This window comes from Mastigoproctus giganteus, chromosome 9, assembly GCF_048544385.1.
Source record: "Mastigoproctus giganteus isolate SK-2022 chromosome 9, ASM4854438v1, whole genome shotgun sequence".
NCBI classification, from domain to species: Eukaryota; Metazoa; Arthropoda; class Arachnida; order Uropygi; family Thelyphonidae; genus Mastigoproctus; species Mastigoproctus giganteus.
Window position 1 is genome coordinate 180,185,671 of NC_143583.1, and position 17,676 is coordinate 180,203,346.

At 35.9% G+C, this 17,676-nt stretch overlaps 1 protein-coding gene across 1 annotated transcript in view; it reads right to left on the reverse strand.

The window, feature by feature from the left end:
• The window catches only part of LOC150080918 (transcription and mRNA export factor ENY2-like), a 73,175-nt gene that overhangs the window by 8,671 nt on the left and 46,828 nt on the right, over positions 1-17,676 (reverse strand). Inside the window, exon 3 of the mRNA XM_090381294.1 lies at positions 14,263-14,333. Within this exon, the coding sequence (XP_090237420.1) occupies positions 14,263-14,333 (71 nt within the window). The remainder of the gene's footprint in view (positions 1-14,262; positions 14,334-17,676) is intronic.

Genomic DNA, 17,676 nt, shown 5'->3' on the forward strand with positions numbered 1-17,676 from the left:
TGTCAGCTACCTGGGCAGGATCATCAACAGTTGAACCATCAATATCAAGTGGACCAATCTGATTCATCCCCTTCCTTCTAGAGTTTACATAAGTAAAGAATTCTTTGCTGTTTTTCTTTGCATCCTTTGCTAAAGCTTTCTCATAATCTGCCTTCACTTGCCTAGCCTCCATTACAGACCAGCTATCTATCGTAGGCTTCTGTGTCACCTGACAATTTATATGTAGCCCATGCATTTTTCTTCTCTGCCACATGTTTCATTAGTTCATCTGACGTCCATTTAGGCCTAAATCTTGAACAATATTTCTTAGTTGGTATGAAAAGCCTAATAGCTTCCATGATTAATTCTTTGAATGCTTCCCCATTTAGAAATTGCTGTTGGTAACACATCATCAGTTGGTCCCACTGTATAGAATTTAAAAAATGTCTGACTACTGTAGTCACCTTTACAAAAGCAATAACCCTTCCCTTTACCCCTGATGGTAGTTACCTCTTTGAGTAAATCCCATTTCAGCACACTGCAATCACTGCCACCTAGTGCTTCCTTTATCTGCAGATTCTTAATGCATGAAGAATCACTATTGATAATCAAATCAAGAGTATTAATCCCTCTAGTTGCCTCCAGAACATGCTGATGTAGAAAACAATCATCCAATAAATCCACAAAAGCCTTGCTAGTGTGTGACCAACCCACAAATTCCAGTCAATATCTGGGAAATTAAAATCCCCCATCATAAGATTCTCTGATGTACTGGCCCACTATTTCCCTGTACAGTTTCACATTATACTCATCAGAGTCATTAGGCCTATAGCACACTCCTACTCTCAATTTTGATCTCCCAATGCTTATGTCACACCAAACTGACTTGACACTCCACTGTCCAGCGATGTCGACTGGCTTCACTTCCTTGGATTTTATGTGTTTCTTAACTAATAGCATAACCCCTCCTCCCTTCCTGTAGACTTTGTACTCCCCAAATTCCAGTTCTGCATTCCTTATATCTGTGTGACACCACGTCTCTGATATCCCAGCAATATCCGCCTTTGATGCTTTGAGCAATACCTCAAATTCATCAAATTTATTTACCAAACTCCTAGCATTGGTGTACATGCAAGTATACATGCACTTGTTCCTATTCTTAGCTATCCTAACAACCCATGTGTTTACTTGTACCGCAATACTCCCAGCAGTTTCTGAAATATCCTGCATCTTGTTTTCCAGGCTTCTGCTCATTCCAATAGAAGCAGTGCAAGAATCACTTTCACCACTACCAGTGGCTACTGTTAATCTATTAGTCCTTATCCCCCCAAGCCAGCAGTTTTCCAACCCACCTAACACTACCTTGATAGCATCAGCAAATATTCTTGCACCCTTTCTATTTAAGTGTCTCCCATCCCTGTAAAAGCAGTCTCTCCTGTTAACAAGTACAGACCAGGCTGAAAAAAAATTCTACCCCTTGAGCCTTGCACAATCTTTCCAGGGCCAAATCCTATCATGTCTGATCAGAATTGCAGACACTTTCAAATTCAACCCTAATTCAAGGCTTTTTTTCAACAGTGACCTGTACTTGTTAAGTAATTCTGCCAGTCTCCTACTCTTAATATCATTATTGCCAATGTGTACAACAATATCACATTTTGTGCCCTTAAAAGATGATGTCCACTCTACGTCATCAAACTTTGCCCCTGGCAGACACACCCTGGTCCTGTTCCACCTATCCTTTTAACAAAGCATGTTCCCCGTTTCCCTGACAATAGAGTCACCAACAACTACTAGTTTCTGTGGGACCAGTGCATTTTGTCTTGAGGGTTGCCACTGTGTTGCGTGATGACCAAGTGCAAGCTCTGGCTTTGATGTGGGCAGCTGAGAGCTTGATAGGCCCCTCAATTTAGATCCCAAGGGCATCCACCCTGTCCTTCAAGCTCTCATATAGGCCCATAACAACGGTGAGTTGTCGCCTGATTTCGTTACACTCCTTGCATCGCGCGCTCGCGCACACACAGACATTCCCCCCCCCATGGTAATATCATGTCCTGTACCCGATTGCTCCACAATCATCAAGCAAGCAGTGCATTTTAAAAGGCTGTGATTCAGAGGGCAACTGCCCCCCCCCCCCCTCAGTTCTCCTCTGAGCCACAGCACTCCCATTAGCTTGAGCCTTTTGCTTTGCTGCTCTGGTCTGAGTCATGATTTTGATTTAATTTCAAATTTCAGTAAAAAATTATAACCCTAAACTTGTATCCCAACACAGTTATAACGCTATATATATTTTTCAGTATCAAGTATTATCTACGAGTTCCGTTTCAAGTTATGTTCCATATCAAGTTATGTATTAATTGATTATGTTATGTTTGTAATCTAAGTTGTTACATGTATTTAGTTAAAAGTACAATTTAACTGACAACGAAGTTTAACAAAATTAATAGATTTTACTGACCGATTGACAATATTATATTATATACTAAACTAATGCTATCTAGTTCGGGATATAACGTTGTATCGTATAACAATGGTGGCAAGTTACGTACGGTAAAACTACGGATACAGTATTAATTAAACTTCCAAATCTCACTGTCTCAATTCAGAATAAACTAACGATCCTGACTAGGTCTATAAGCTACTTATAGAAAATAATTTGATGTAACAATTGGTCAAAGCGGCTAAATATGGCTAAAAAACTTCTCGTTCAGCGGAGCTGCAACTTGTAACACGTGGATTTGATACCCTTAGCGATACTTTTATGCGATTACAAGGCCGAGTAAAGAATAAATACACCAGATTAATCAGAAAATCACAAAATAATGCTATACTACTAAATTTAAATCAAAAGTTTTAGAAAAACAATAATTTCAAATCAATAAATAAGAAAATCCATTTAGCGGCTTTGAACAAGTCTGGCTCCCACTAGCCTCGTCAGCAGACCGTATCTCTGATTCTGATTAGAAGTATTATTCTGAATTATTCTATATTCTGAATTATTCTATATTCTGAATTATCTGATTCAGAAGTATCTCTGATTGGAATACTGATTGCTCAGATGGATGAACACTGTGGTGGGCAACCCTCTTCCTATTTCCAGATCCACTCTCCAAGCAAATCTGAGCATCAAATCCATGGAGACTGATGGCTGAAAGAAATGCTCTCAATTTAGCATGGCTTATAATGGGGTGAATAGATGCTCCAACTATACATCTTTAATCTCCAGACCAAAGAAAGCAAGAATAAATCAACCTTGATTCATGCCGTGCCTAATTCTGACAAACCTTAATTCTCTGAGGGATATATGCCTTGAGATTTTCAACAAATTAAGCATTCATCTAAATAAATTCTGCAAAGATAAGCTGTACAGAAAGAAACCCTAGAGAACTGTTATGATGAATCTCTGATAGACACCAATAAATGCCTTTTTAAAAATAATTTTGTATAACTTCAGACTATATGTATAATTTTCAAACTTTGTATATTACTTCAACCTTTTGTATATACATAAAATTCTGTGTAAATATCGAGTCGAGCACACATGTACAATACTTGTCACCCATTGTAAATGTGCTACCTTGTACACAAGTTTAGAAATAACATACTATCCTGGCACATAGCCATCCTGGGGTGGTCTGTATTTTTCTGGATAAATAAACTCATAATAATAATATTTGGGATTCTGAAAAAATAAAGTTTTTTGAAGCATTGTTTCCCCATAACCTCTTTTTCAGTTTTGATATATATATATATATATAATCCTTTGTTTTTGATATGGCAAGTTAATTGTATTTTCTTTTTATGTTTGATTTATTACATATAGTTATCTCGATTACTGTAATTTATTGATTTGAAATAAATAAGCTGATGATATCTTCAATCCAGTGTAATAAGTTTCAAATGGAAGTGACTAATAGTATCTAATAAACACATGTACACACTTTATATTTATATACATAATATATAAGCTGAAATATGTGACCACACTTAATTTTAACAATATTAACAATTTCACCAACTCAAAAATGGAAGTGTAACAATTTCATATATTTTCACTCTACATTCACAATTTCCCTACTCCCCAGGATTTTCAAACTTTTCAATAAGAAATTAAAGGAGAGGGGGGAACATTTAACAAGTATTGCAACCCATACTAATATGTCAAGAATTAGCATGCTCAGAGAGAGAAAACTTGAAAAAAGTTGGTCACCTGTCAGATTATATGAATGCTTTTGTTACCATCTTACAACTTACAACTACCATCACGTTAAATACTACTTAATTAAATATTGTTTTGATTTGATTTCCCAATATTATAGTAAAATTATTGAGAAAAGTGAAAATCAGATTTTTTTTTTTTTTTTTTTAAATGGAGTAATGTATCTATTTATCCATTTAAATTCAGATTTGTAAATTTCTGGATCTGACAACAGGCACTATCCGCAAAACATATATTCAAATTTATTCTTGTGTTGCTATATATTGAAACAGTTCATACTATTAGAAATACAAATGAGAGAGAGTTACAGTGTGGAAGATTTCAAATCATTTTGTACATTTAATAGACACTTTGAAAACTTAGTTATACACATATTCCCCAGAGCCCCCACAAGACAAAAAAGTAAATTTATGTATTCCTGAACAGGTTAAGCATATGTTTTCCACACAATCTGACATCACAGAATCTGTGAACTAGCTAGTAGTAAGCCATGACAGAAATGCAAACAATGGGAATTTTCAGTGGCAAATGCTTCTGTGATGAAGCTGTCAATCTGGTTTCCCCAAAATTCTTTTATTTTAATTCTCTTAGTAAGTGTTGGTATTTGCTTATAGGCCAGTACATGAGTGGAGTTTCCTAGCATTAATACACCTGTATGAAATATTTCAGGCAGCATTCACTGGTCGAGTGAGTACTTACTCTTGCTTGTTAATTTGCAGGATAATCTAGACAAGACTTCAGTTATAGCTCAGACACAGCATGGGTTTGTTAAGGGAAAGTCTTGTCTAACCAATTTGATTGGATACTATGATGTAGCCACAAAGGAACTGGATGCAAAGAATAATTTTGATATCATATATTTGGATCTTAGAAAGGCTTTTGATACTGTTGCACATGGAAGACTGCTCCAATGTGGCAGTTGGAGGCAAATTACTGCTATGGATAAAGGGATGGTTGAGTGAGAGAAGACAGTGGTAATCAATGGACCCTGCTCTTCATGGACTAATGTTATTAGTGGAGTCCCCAAGGGTTCTGTGTTGGGTCCATTGTTGTTTTTTTAATTAATTCATTAATGATATTGATGATGGTATATCAGGCTTAATGTCCAAGTTTGCAAACGATACGAAGGTCAGCAAGGTTGTTAATGACACTAACGATAGTACACTGCTGCAACAGGATCTAGAAAAATTGAGTAGATGGGTTAAGAGGTGGCAATTGAAGTTTAACATTGACAAATGTAAAGTACTGCATATGGGAAGCAGTAACCTCAGAGTAACGTATTAACTGTGTGGTACTACACTGACAGAGGTAGAGAGTGAAAAGGAACTGGGGATAATTGTGCAGGCATATATGAAGTTTTCTGAGCAGTGCAGATAGTCTGCAAGAGTAGCTCATGGTGTCTTGTCAATGATATACAGGAATTTTTCTAGCAGGGATAAGGAGGTGATTATCCCCTTGTATAAGGGGATGGTCAGGCCACACCTTGAGTACTGTATACAGGTCTGGAGGCCTCATTTTAAGAAGGATGTAGAGCTGCTGGAACGAGTACAGAGAAGGGCAACAAGATTAGTGAATGGAACAAAGGGTTTCTTTTACGAAGAAAGGCTTAATTGTTGCAAATTACAGTGTCTGGAGACTAGGCACCTGTGAGGTGATCTGATTGAGGTGGATAAAGCCTTGAATGGTTTGAGCATGCTCAATGCTGATGGGATTCTTCCTTTTGCTCAGAATAATCACCTGAGAAGGCATAAATTCAAATTGAGGAAAGACAGTTGTAGGATAGATGTTCCAGCAATCAACCACCAGCTGTCTTTAGCCAGCTGGTGGTTGACTGGCTGGAACAAAATTCCATCTGTCGTTGTAGAAGTTGACAGCTTAATCAGTTTCAAGGCAGACATTTACAAACATTTGAAGTGGGTGGATGAGTGAAATGAGAAGGGGTGGTTTTTTTTTTTTTTTTTTTTGGTTGATGCTATATAAGCTTGCTTTCTTGCATCATGTGCCCTTGATTTCATGTTTTTTCTAATTTTTTATTGCTTGGTTGCAGATACCACCTTTTGAGTACTTCTTGCATTTTGTGGCAGTTTTAAGTGGTATCAAAGTGTTTAATTTGAGACATTAGTGATTTTTTTTTTTTTTTATTTTAGAGGCAGTTACAAAAAACACAAAAAAATTAAGCACTGAGAAATTAAATTTTTTTTTTTAATCAAACCTTAAACAATTAAATATTACTGCTTTGTAAAAAATTAAAGAAACTAAAAGAAAGTATAAAAATAAGAATTACAAATTAAAAAAAACATTAATTATACATCCAAAAAAATTATATAATATTATATGTTAATAATGATGGCACTATACTATTTATGTAATTTTTTGAGTAGATGTACAGTGAAACTTCTCCTAACAGACACCTCTCTACAACGGACATTTTCAAATTCCCCAACTCACCTCCATTGGTTTTAACGTGTTTGCAGCTTCTGTCTAGCGGACATTCTTTGTAACGGACGCGGACAGGCAATCTGCACTGTTTCGTTTAGATTAGCACTTAATTTGATCTCCCCATAACGGACTGCGGGAGAGCCCTTTTTCTAGGAACTTTTCTTCCACGTATTGCCTCAATCGTGTGTTTATTTTCTATTTCCGATTCTCGGAATTTTATCAAGGTTTACGTCGCGGTTCTAAGCCCTTTTTCAAGAATTTTAAGGCACGTGTAAAACTTCTGATGAATTCGGTGTGTGCGGGGGGGGGATATGGTCGGCCTTTCGTCTTTTCAGTTTTCAGTGTCGTGTAAAGTGCACAATGTCTTCTCGTAAACATTTAACTTTAAAAGATAAAGTCGAACTCATTAATGCATATGATCAGCAAAAAAAGTAGTGTTCGCAATCTCGCTGCAAAATTCAAAATCGGGAAGACGCAGGTAAGCGACATCCTAAAGGAAAAAAATGAACTGCTCAAATAATTTCGGCAACACGGAAATGATCAGGTTCAAAAATCATTCCCGAAAACTGTTGGACTTCAAATTGACAATGTTACATATGAGTGGTTTTGTCGCGAACGTGCTAAAAAAATTCCCATTAATGGGCCTATTATTAGGGAAAAGGCTTTGGAGGTTGCGAAATCTATGGGAGTAAATGAGTTCAAAGCTTCTGTGGGATGGCTAGACAAGTTCAAAACTCGGCATAAAATTTCTTTGAAAACCGTAAGTGGTGAAGGTGGATCTGTTGATACTGGGGTTGTAACAGAGTGGACCGTCAAATTGGAAGATTTATGTCGTGATTTTGAAGCTAAGGATATTTACAACTGTGACGAAACAGGGTTGTTTTTTAAAGCTCTTCCTGAAAAAGCAATGAGTCTAAAAAACGAAAAGTGCCAGGGCGGAAAAATTTCTAAGGAACGCTTGACTGTACTATTGTGTAAAAATATGCTGGGAGACTTTGAACAACCTCTTGTTATAGGAAAACCACAAAATCCTCGTTGTTTCAAGGGCATAAAGTTGAATCTTTTGAATGTTGACTGGAAGTCTAATAAAAAAGTGTGGATGACACGAGATATGAGCGAATGGATAAGTCACTTTAACCAAAACATGATTCGTCAAAACAGAAAAATTATTCTTTTCATGGATAATGCTGCATCTCACCCGCACATTGAATTGTCCAACATTCAAATCGTTTTTCTGCCACCAAACACATCTGCAGAGTGTCAGCCCTTGGATCAAGGGATAATAAAAAAATTTAAACTTCACTACAGAAAACGTGTTTTAAGACATCTCATTGCAAACATGAACGATGTAACATGTGCGAGTGACCTTGCAAAGAAACTCAGCATCCTAGATGCGATTCAATGGATTTCCTCTTCAGTAAATGCAATTAGAAAACAAACTGTCGTGAACTGTTTTGTAAAGTCTGGCTTCTCAAACGCAAAAATTGAAATTGTGAACAGCAATGTGGAGCACCAAGAATAACAAGAACTTCAACATCTATTGATAATGTACGACACTTCAGCTATAAGTGACCCTGGCTACAAAGATATAGACTCGAACCTCAACTACAGAAGATGGTGCTATAGATATCAATGACATTATCATCCATATTTTTCAAGAAGTTCCTCATGACGATGGAGAAATGGAAGGAGGTCATTCTGTCGAAGAACATATTAACGACGAACCACCGATGAAAATAGAAGAAGCGCTCATACAAATCAATCGTTTAAAAATGTTTTTTGCTGCTGAAGAAGATACTGAAGGACTTTCGATGGTTTCTTCACTCCAAACAAATGTTGAAAACAAAATTATCAGCCGGAAGAAGGTGCAGAAGAAAATAAGTGATTACTGTATGTATTTTTCTTAAGATAAAGTCATAATATGCATAGCACAATTGTATGTATATTATTTACAAAAATATTGTGCAAAATCTGTATATAATTTAATTTAATTTTACATTAAACGTTTAACGATTTTTCTTTCTTTTTTTCTCCCTCAGACTTTGTTAGCGGACACTTCTCTCTAACAGACACATTTTCATTCCCCATGGCTGTCCGTTGAAGGGAAGTTTCACTGTATATAGTGAAGTCTAAATTCTGCAAGCAGTATTTAAAAATTAATTACATGAAAAAAAAACATGTGAGTAAGGTAGAAATTTGTAAGAACACTGAGCAGATGACAGAAAAGTACTAAAATGCTCATTACGTTTTACTCTACTCATTACCATGAGTAGAGTAAAACTTATACAAGCAGAAAATGTAAATGTCTTGCAACCTGAGAGACCACACCATACTAGACCATGGTTAAGTAGTTTTGTTTTAATTTCTGTCTTGCTTTTTATTAAGAATTAGTAAAAGTTTATTTTACATATCTGCACTATACTTAGGCTCATCAACTGATTCTGATCAAAATCAGTGAAATTTGCATTTCATTTTAGTTTGCCCAAGCTGTTTGCTGGATAAATGGCAGGGTTGTTAATGACAGTAATGGCAGTGTGCTACTGCAACAGGATCTAGAAAATTTGGGCAGATGGGCTAAGAAGTGGCAACTGAAGTTTAACCTTGACAAATGCAAAGTACTACATATGGGTAGAAGTAACCCCAGAGAAACGTACCAACTGTGTGGTACTACACTTAAGGTGGTAGAAAATTAAAAAGACCTGGGAGTAATTGTGCAGGCAGATATGAAGTTTTCTGAGCAATGCAGACAGGCTGCAAGGGCAGGTCATGGGGTTTTGTCAATGATATATAGGAATTTTGCTAGCAGGGAAAAGGAGGTGATTATCCCTCTGTATAAGGCAATGATCAGGCCATGGCTTGAGTACTGCGTACAGGTCTGGAGGCCTCATTTTAGGAAGGATGTAGATTTACTTGAGCGTGTACAGAGAAGGGCAACAAGATTGGTGAGGGGAATGAAGGGATCCTCTTACCAAGAGAGGCTTAAGTTCTGCAAATTGCAGTGGCTGGAGACTAGGCACCTGCATGGTGATCTGATTGAGGTATATAAGGCCTTGAATGGGTTGAGCACGCTGAATTCTGATGGGATCCTTCCACTTGTTCAGATTACGAACCTAAGGGGGCATAAATTCAAATTAAGAAAGGACAGATGTAGAATAGATGTGCGGAAATTTTCCTTTAGCCAGCGGGTGGTTAATTGCTGGAACAAACTTCCATCTGTCGTTGTGGAAGTTGATAGGTTGAATAAATTTAAGGAGGAACTGGACAGGCATTTGGAGGGAATGGTGTGATTTTTTTTTTTTTTTTTTTGGCTGATGCTGCATAAGCTCATACATTTGCTTTCTTGCATCACATGCCACTACTACTAAATATGTCTTTTAACCCACATATTTAAGCATCTATTTTCAGTCCATTCTGTCTAATTTTTGGATCATTCATGGTCACTTTTTTAATAATCAGTAGGCCATGGCAGAAATGCTAACATTCAAGAATATTCACAGTGGCAGAAGCCTCAATGATGAAGTTACCACTGTGGTTCTCCAAAAGTTAAATTCTTCCATGATAAATAGGTACAGTAAACACCATTTTATAGATTAATGGGAGGAAGAGAGTGTCTGTTATGTCAAATGCCCATTAAATCAAGTTTTTTTTTTTTTTTCCCAAGACCATTTTCACCCCACATAATTGAAAATTTACTCTATATATGCATGTATTAGAAATGCTAAAATAAAGTTAAACAATAAAAAGCAAACATGCTTTTATTGCCTTGACTTTATTGGTTCATATATAGTACATAATAGAAAATAATTTTCTATGACCTTTATTCAGAGCCAGAGCTAAGAAGCCAAAGTTGAAATAATGGCAAATCTTCACTGTAAGACTCCTTCAGTTTAGCTTTGCTTTTTTTTTTTTTTTTTTTTTTTACAACATCTGACAGCTATTTTTCCATGCCTTATTTCTCACAGATGTGAGAAACAGACATACCAGAGTCAAACTTCTCTAACAGCTTTAATTTCTGTGCAACACAGATGCACAAGCTTTCTCTTCTCACTAGCTTTCACAGAGCCAAGATATGGTGGTGAGCATATCCATAAACCGACGAGCGCTTACTGTCAGCTGTCATGATTCGCATTTTCCTGGTTATTTTCCTATGTCATGAGCAATGCCCAAAATACACTCTGGTGCCAGTCAAATATTTTTTTAGTCCATTAAATCCAAAGCCTGCAAAAAAAAAAAATAAACCAAGTGATTTATTTTAATTACCAAACACAAAATAATACACAACTTGTTGTTTTCTTGTGTGGTATAAGAGAGTGTTTAAATTGAGATGCCATTATCTGATTACACCATTTAAATTTATATTTAGAAAAAGTTTAGGCCTGTCAAACTGCTATGCATTTCAGAATTGAATGGTAGGGTTCTCTCCCTGTATGAGAATGTGTATTTATTGGTTAGCAATTGTTTCAGCTGCTAATTATGTAGTTTATGTAGCAGTTTAAAACAGAGTAATTGTTCAGCCTCTGAGGACATTGAAAGTAAAAAAATTCCCATAATGTAAGGCTTTGTACCTATCCAAATCTTAAATTAATATATCCAGTTTATATTAACAAATGGAGATATTTTTTAACCGATTCATGAAGAACATTTTCTAAAATTCCTTTTTGTGAAAGGGTTAGCCTCCAAAGTGTTAACTCTGGCAGTTTGTGATAAATGAGCTGTGGTAATCATATGTGATATGTACTGGTAAGAAATAGATTCACTAATTCAAACACACTATATGTGGTCAAATGAAAATGACAAAGCCCAGAAGACCTCGCACATCACTCACAGCACTATACTATTTATTTAATTTTTTGAGTAGATCTATATAGTGCAGTCTAAATTCTGCAACCAGTATTTAAAAATTAATTACATGAAAACAAAACATGTCAGTAAGGTACAAATTTGTAAGAACACTGAGCAGATGAGAGAATAGTACTAAAATGCTCATTACCATGAGCATTTTAGTACTCTTGTTAGAAAGTACTAAAATGAGTGTGGAAAGATTGAAAAATGTACAAATACGCATACAAGATATCCTGATTGTATATATTCAGGATATCCAACTATTAATGTTGTTCTATTTTCTGTCAGAACAGCATTTCCAATTAATAAAAATAACAAACATACAAATAATGGGTAAAATATAAACATAATTTAAGATGTGATAAAGTACATTTGAAAATTATTTCTTCATTTTTAAGTTTGAAAAGTATTTAATTTCATTTAACTCCATTTATATATTTCAGAAGTATTGTAATCCTCCCTGCATTTCCAAACCAGAATGGAGATTAATATCTCTTACTTTGGTCACTGGGTACTGTTGTTAATATTTAAAGTAAAAGAAAAGTAATCTTACTATTCTCAAGAATAAAAACAAACTTCAAATAAAAAACAGTGTGAAAGAATAGAGATTGTAACCACTATGCTAGTTATGAGAATTCTGTGTAATTAGGTTGAAGTTTATATTAAAAGGAATTCCCAGGAGACAGAATAAATTATTAATATACTCTAATTAAAAATATATTATAAACCCAGTGTTACACATACCCTAGGGGTATGTGAGAGAAGTCCTTAGGAAACTGAATTTCCTTAGTTTTACTTTTGCACTTTTAAAAACTCAAGTGTAGTAGAAGCTCTTTTAAAAGACACACACACACACACACACACTATTCAGCTGTATTATTCCCAAGAGGCAAGTTATGGGTGTTGGTCCCAAACAAACAGTGTCAGCAATAAAATTAATTGTCATTATAATTATAGGTTTTTTTTTTTTTTTTAGAGCATTAACAACTAAGGCCATATTGGTCCTGGGATATGCGGTAGTCGTTCCCTGACCTTTCCGCATTCTCCGTATTTGGTGGTCACGTGCTCGAACCCCGGTCTAATCAAGAAGCATGTGCTACGCACTGCTGCTCCTGCCCACCTGGCTACGGAGGCGCATAAAATAATTATATTATGTAATTTAATATTACATAAATTAATGAAACATGAGTAAGAAAAATATGTTTCCATGAAAATATTTGGATTCTCTGGGAAGACAGTATAAAGATAAACTGTTTAAAAAAAAAATTATGCTAAATTAGGTGTGGGTGAGAACTGTTACTAGAAAAATGAATTAGAGAAAAAAAAAAAAAAACAAAAACTAGGATTTTGCATTCAATTTATTTCAAAAGGGTCATCAAGTTCTTATGCCACTTTAAAGAAGCCAAAATCAGAGATAGCAGACAATCCACTATACAGATGATTTATGCAAGAAAGACAACATACATCTCCAATCACCAGACTCATAAAAGCACAGCATCAAATGAATTATCTAGGTCCTGCATCAAAAGAATGATAATGCAAAACGTTTTACAGAAAGTGAGAGATGGATAGGAAATACACAGAAAAAAAAAAAGTCGGTATTCATATATTAAATATTATCAGGGACTAATATTAAACAATTTTTTCCTATTACCTTGTTATAATTAGTGCTGCTGATAGTAGAGGCTTTCTTACCATGTTTGGTAAGAGGGCCTCAATTGTAAGCTTCAAGACAGAGCACAGAAGAGGGGGAGAACTAATAATAATAATAAAAAAAAAAAAAAAAAAAAAAAAAACCTTATACTTGTGATAGATTTTTGGTGCTTAAAATTTTCAACTCACCTCAAAACATTAGAATGCTATTAAGCAAGCAGAAATTTCAGGAGAAATAAAGAAGGAACTTTTGGGCTTTAGTATATTTACACGAGCCAAGTTTTTCTGCTACGATGAATTAAACAAAACTGAGAAATTATCTCCACAAAATGATCAAATTTTCAATCCTAGGTGGAAAACTGCTAAGGGCTGTAGCTCTTAGCAATTTAAAACCTAGGAATGAAAATTTGATTTCATCCAAAGCTCAAATTTTGAATTAAATTAGTTTTCCTGATCACTGATGTTTGTATAAAAATATGAAATGTACTTAATATTAGTCTAATTTTTTTGTTCTCATTTGCACCATCATAAGCATATAGCATATTTATTACCTGCAGACAAATTTTTCCTATCAACCTGTTATAATAAGTTGTTAAAGTTTAAACAACTTGGCACAATAGAAGAAAAAAAGAAAGGGGCAAAAAAAAAAAAAAAAAAAAAAAAATTGTCTTGAAATTGTAGGTACCAGCAGAACTTTTTTTTTTTTTTTTTTTTGAAAAGTGGTCAACTGTTTCTACTTTTCAAAAAAAAAAAAAAAAACTTCTTTTGCCTATTTGAAACACTTGGATTGGAAATAAAAAAATATATATATAAATAAAAAAAAAATATGCACTACAACTTAAAAATTAAGGAATGGATAGAATGCAGTATGAACGCAAGTTTCCCCACATTCTTTAAAAAATTATTCTCTGCATAATGCTGTTTCCATGAAATCTCATTTCTGAGGATTGTATTAATGTCATGCAACAACTATCCATTTAGACTTTAAGCCTACAACTTTAAACTGAAGGAGTGCCTGCACTTATTTCTCATTTCAAATTTACTTAAAAAAAAAAAAAAAAAAACATTGTAGGAAAACAATACAATTATCAAAACATAAAAGTTGGTAAAGTAAAACAAAACTATTTTACCTCTACAATATGCCTTTAGCTGATCTCTCCAACCACATTCTACAAGCCTGGTTCGTAGTAACTCTTTCAGCCTTAAAAAATAATAATAAAATAAAATAATGTTATATACACACAAAAAAAAAAAAAGGTACAAATGAATACAATAAGCCCCAAAAGTTTCTATTCTATAAAAAGCTTATATACACAGAATAGCAAATGCCATACTATGTAAAAATTACTGAATTAAAAAAAACATTAAAAAAAAAGTCACTTCACTTTCTTTACATCAAATGTTCACCTATTTGTTTTCATCAAATTTGATTTAATTAGAATAAATAGTTTTATTCACAAAATGTACTGCAATTCCAGCTTAAAAAAAAAAAAAAAAAAAAAAAAAAAAAATTATCACTGGCTATACTGCACAATGAAAATTGTTCACAGGAGCTAAACCTAATAAGCCTGGCTATTGCTGAACTTATGGCAGTTATTAAATTTCAGATTTAATAACTGAAATTATCCCTGAGGGTATAACAAGAATATACAGAGAGGCCTTGGGGCAAGAAAGCCTGTTCTGTGCAGAGGCAAAACTATAAATTCTAGAACCCCCCTCCCCCCGTAATCTGAACAAGTGGAAGGATCCCATCAGAATTCAGCGTGCTCAACCCATTCAAGGCCTTATATACCTCAATCAGATCACCACGCAGGTGCCCAGTCTCCAGCCACTGCAATTTGCAGAACTTAAGCCTCTCTTGGTAAGAGGATCCCTTCATTCCCCTCACCAATCTTGTTGCCCTTCTCTGTACACGCTCAAGTAAATCTACATCCTTCCTAAAATGAGGCCTCCAGATCTGTACGCAGTACTCAAGGCATGGCCTGACCATTGCCTTATACAGAGGGATAATCACCTCCTTTTCCCTGCTAGCAAAATTCCTATATATCATTGACAAAACCCCATGACCTGCCCTGGAAGCCTGTCTGCATTGCTCAGAAAACTTCATATCTGACTGCACAATTACTCCCAGGTCTTTTTCATTTTCTACCACCTTAAGTGTAGTACCACACAGTTGGTACGTTTCTCTGGGGTTACTTCTACCCATATGCAGTACTTTGCATTTGTCAAGGTTAAACTTCAGTTGCCACTTCTTAGCCCATCTGCCCAAATTTTCTAGATCCTGTTGCAGTAGCACACTGCCATTAACAACCCTGCCAACCTTTGTATCATCTACAAACTTTGACACTAAGCCTGATATACCTTCATCAATATCATTGATAAATATACAAAACAACAGTGGACCTAACACCGAACCCTGTGGTACTTGAGTCTTTACTTCTGTCTTTGAGGTTGTCACAGAGATTCTCTCGGACAGGCCAGACAAGCTGTACTTGCTACCTAGGAGTCTAAAACACTGATGGAACTGATATTCGGGTGACATTCAAGTCAAGTGGACCCAATTTTGGCGAAGCCCAGATGGTCTGTGACAGCCAAATCCTCTGCTTGCACCTTCACGATGGTGGAACTGTTAGTAGTCCTGAGTATAACGTCCATGCACAAGCACACTGTGGGTGACCACCCAGGTGTGAACCAACATAAGTAGGGGTAGAGTTGTGGCACCCACACCACATTGAGGAATGCCACCCCTCTGTGTTACCAGGCAATACTAAGTGGTGGATGACTCTCAACCAGTGCAATACCACCACTTTGCTTATTGGAGGCTTGAAGTGGTGGAACCCATGTTTAGTCTCCAGAGCTAAGTTCCAGTCAACCCTTCCACCATCTCTTCCATCATACAGTATGACTGATGACTTTTGAGGTTATGATGGATATCATGGCAAGATCCAATCTTCCTTACATTTCGAGGGTACAGCTCTAAAATGATGTTTGCAGGCCGGCCGATAGTTAGTACACCAAACCGAACCTACTGGTAACTCTTTTACGAGGCTTCCGCACATCTAGTCTACATCTGTCTTTTCTTAATTTGAATTTATGCCCCCTTAAGTTCGTAATCTAGTGGATCAGCTAGTGTATATCTTGCTACCTCTACTCTGCCAGATAGTGACTAAAGGGAGTCTGAGTAGAGTGTATGGGGGGGGCATTGTTGAGGCCACATTATGTCAAAGATCTGGGTATATTCTTACCATGTGTATGCCATATCCAAAAATATCATTACTTCATACAGCATGCCCCCCCCACTTTTTCTTACTATTGAATACACCATGAATTGTCAAACTAATAGAATAACCTTATTTGAAAAAAAGATCTAAACCTCCCGAACACTTTAGTTCATTTCACAAATATATGTGGTCGCAATTTTAATCTCAACGATTTCCATTTCCACTTGCAGTCTGTCAAACCTGATGTATTTTTTCTGACAGAATCTGTTATCGGTTGATTCAATCACTGCTCATCTCACTTGCTCTAATTATTCGCTGTATGATTTCTTTTGCCTCAAAGGTGGTACTGGTGCATGTGTCCATTCTGATATTGGTAATTTGGCATCTCCTCTTTTCAATGTTCTCTGGCTTAAAATCTCTCTACCTCATTCTGTCAAATTCATCTGTTGTCTCTACAGTTCTCCCAACTCCACTAATCACTTGGAGCTCTTTGCCTTCCTCTCTTTGCAACTTGACTTTCTCCAATCCAACTTTCCAAACAGCGAGGTAATTTTCCTTGGTGATTTTAATGTTCACAACTCCAGCTGGCTTCCGTTTTCTAGTCACACCAATCTAGCTGGTTGAGATGCTGAGGCTTTTGCAATTACTAATGACCTTGCACAGATTGTTCATTTATCCACCAGAATACCAAATAATACTAACCATACAGCCAACATGGTTTATCTTTTTCTCACAAACAACCCTTCTAAGTACACAGTCGAAGTAAGTGGTCCTTTAGGCACCTCAAATCACAACTTGGTGATTGTCTCTTCTCCAATGGAATCTTTATCTCATGGCTATTCCCAACCTTGTGTTGTTTGGCATTACAAGAAGGCAAAATGGAATGAAATACGAAATTTCTTTTCTTCTTTTCCTTGGTCAGATTACTGTGTCAAAACTTCCGATGTCAACATTTGCTCAGATAGTGTCAGTGAAATTATTATTCTTGTAGGAATGGAATCCTTTATTCCACCTCCATTTTAAAATCTCATCCTTTATCAAAACCTTGGTTTTCCAATAAATGTGCTAAGGCTGTTCAAGAGAACAACGTTCATAATGTAATTGGCTTGTTTCCAATTCTTCAGTTTCATTTTCTGCCTACACAAAAGCTTGCAACAATTGTAAAGCAGTTATTAATCAGTCCAAACTAGATTTTGAACAGGCTAAGAGTAGAAAACTTACTTCTTGCCTTAATGGTAGGTGAGCATTCTTGTCTCTTGCCAAAGGCTATTGGCCACAACTTTTGCCCACCTCTGCTCCCAACTCTCTCAAAACCAGATGGTT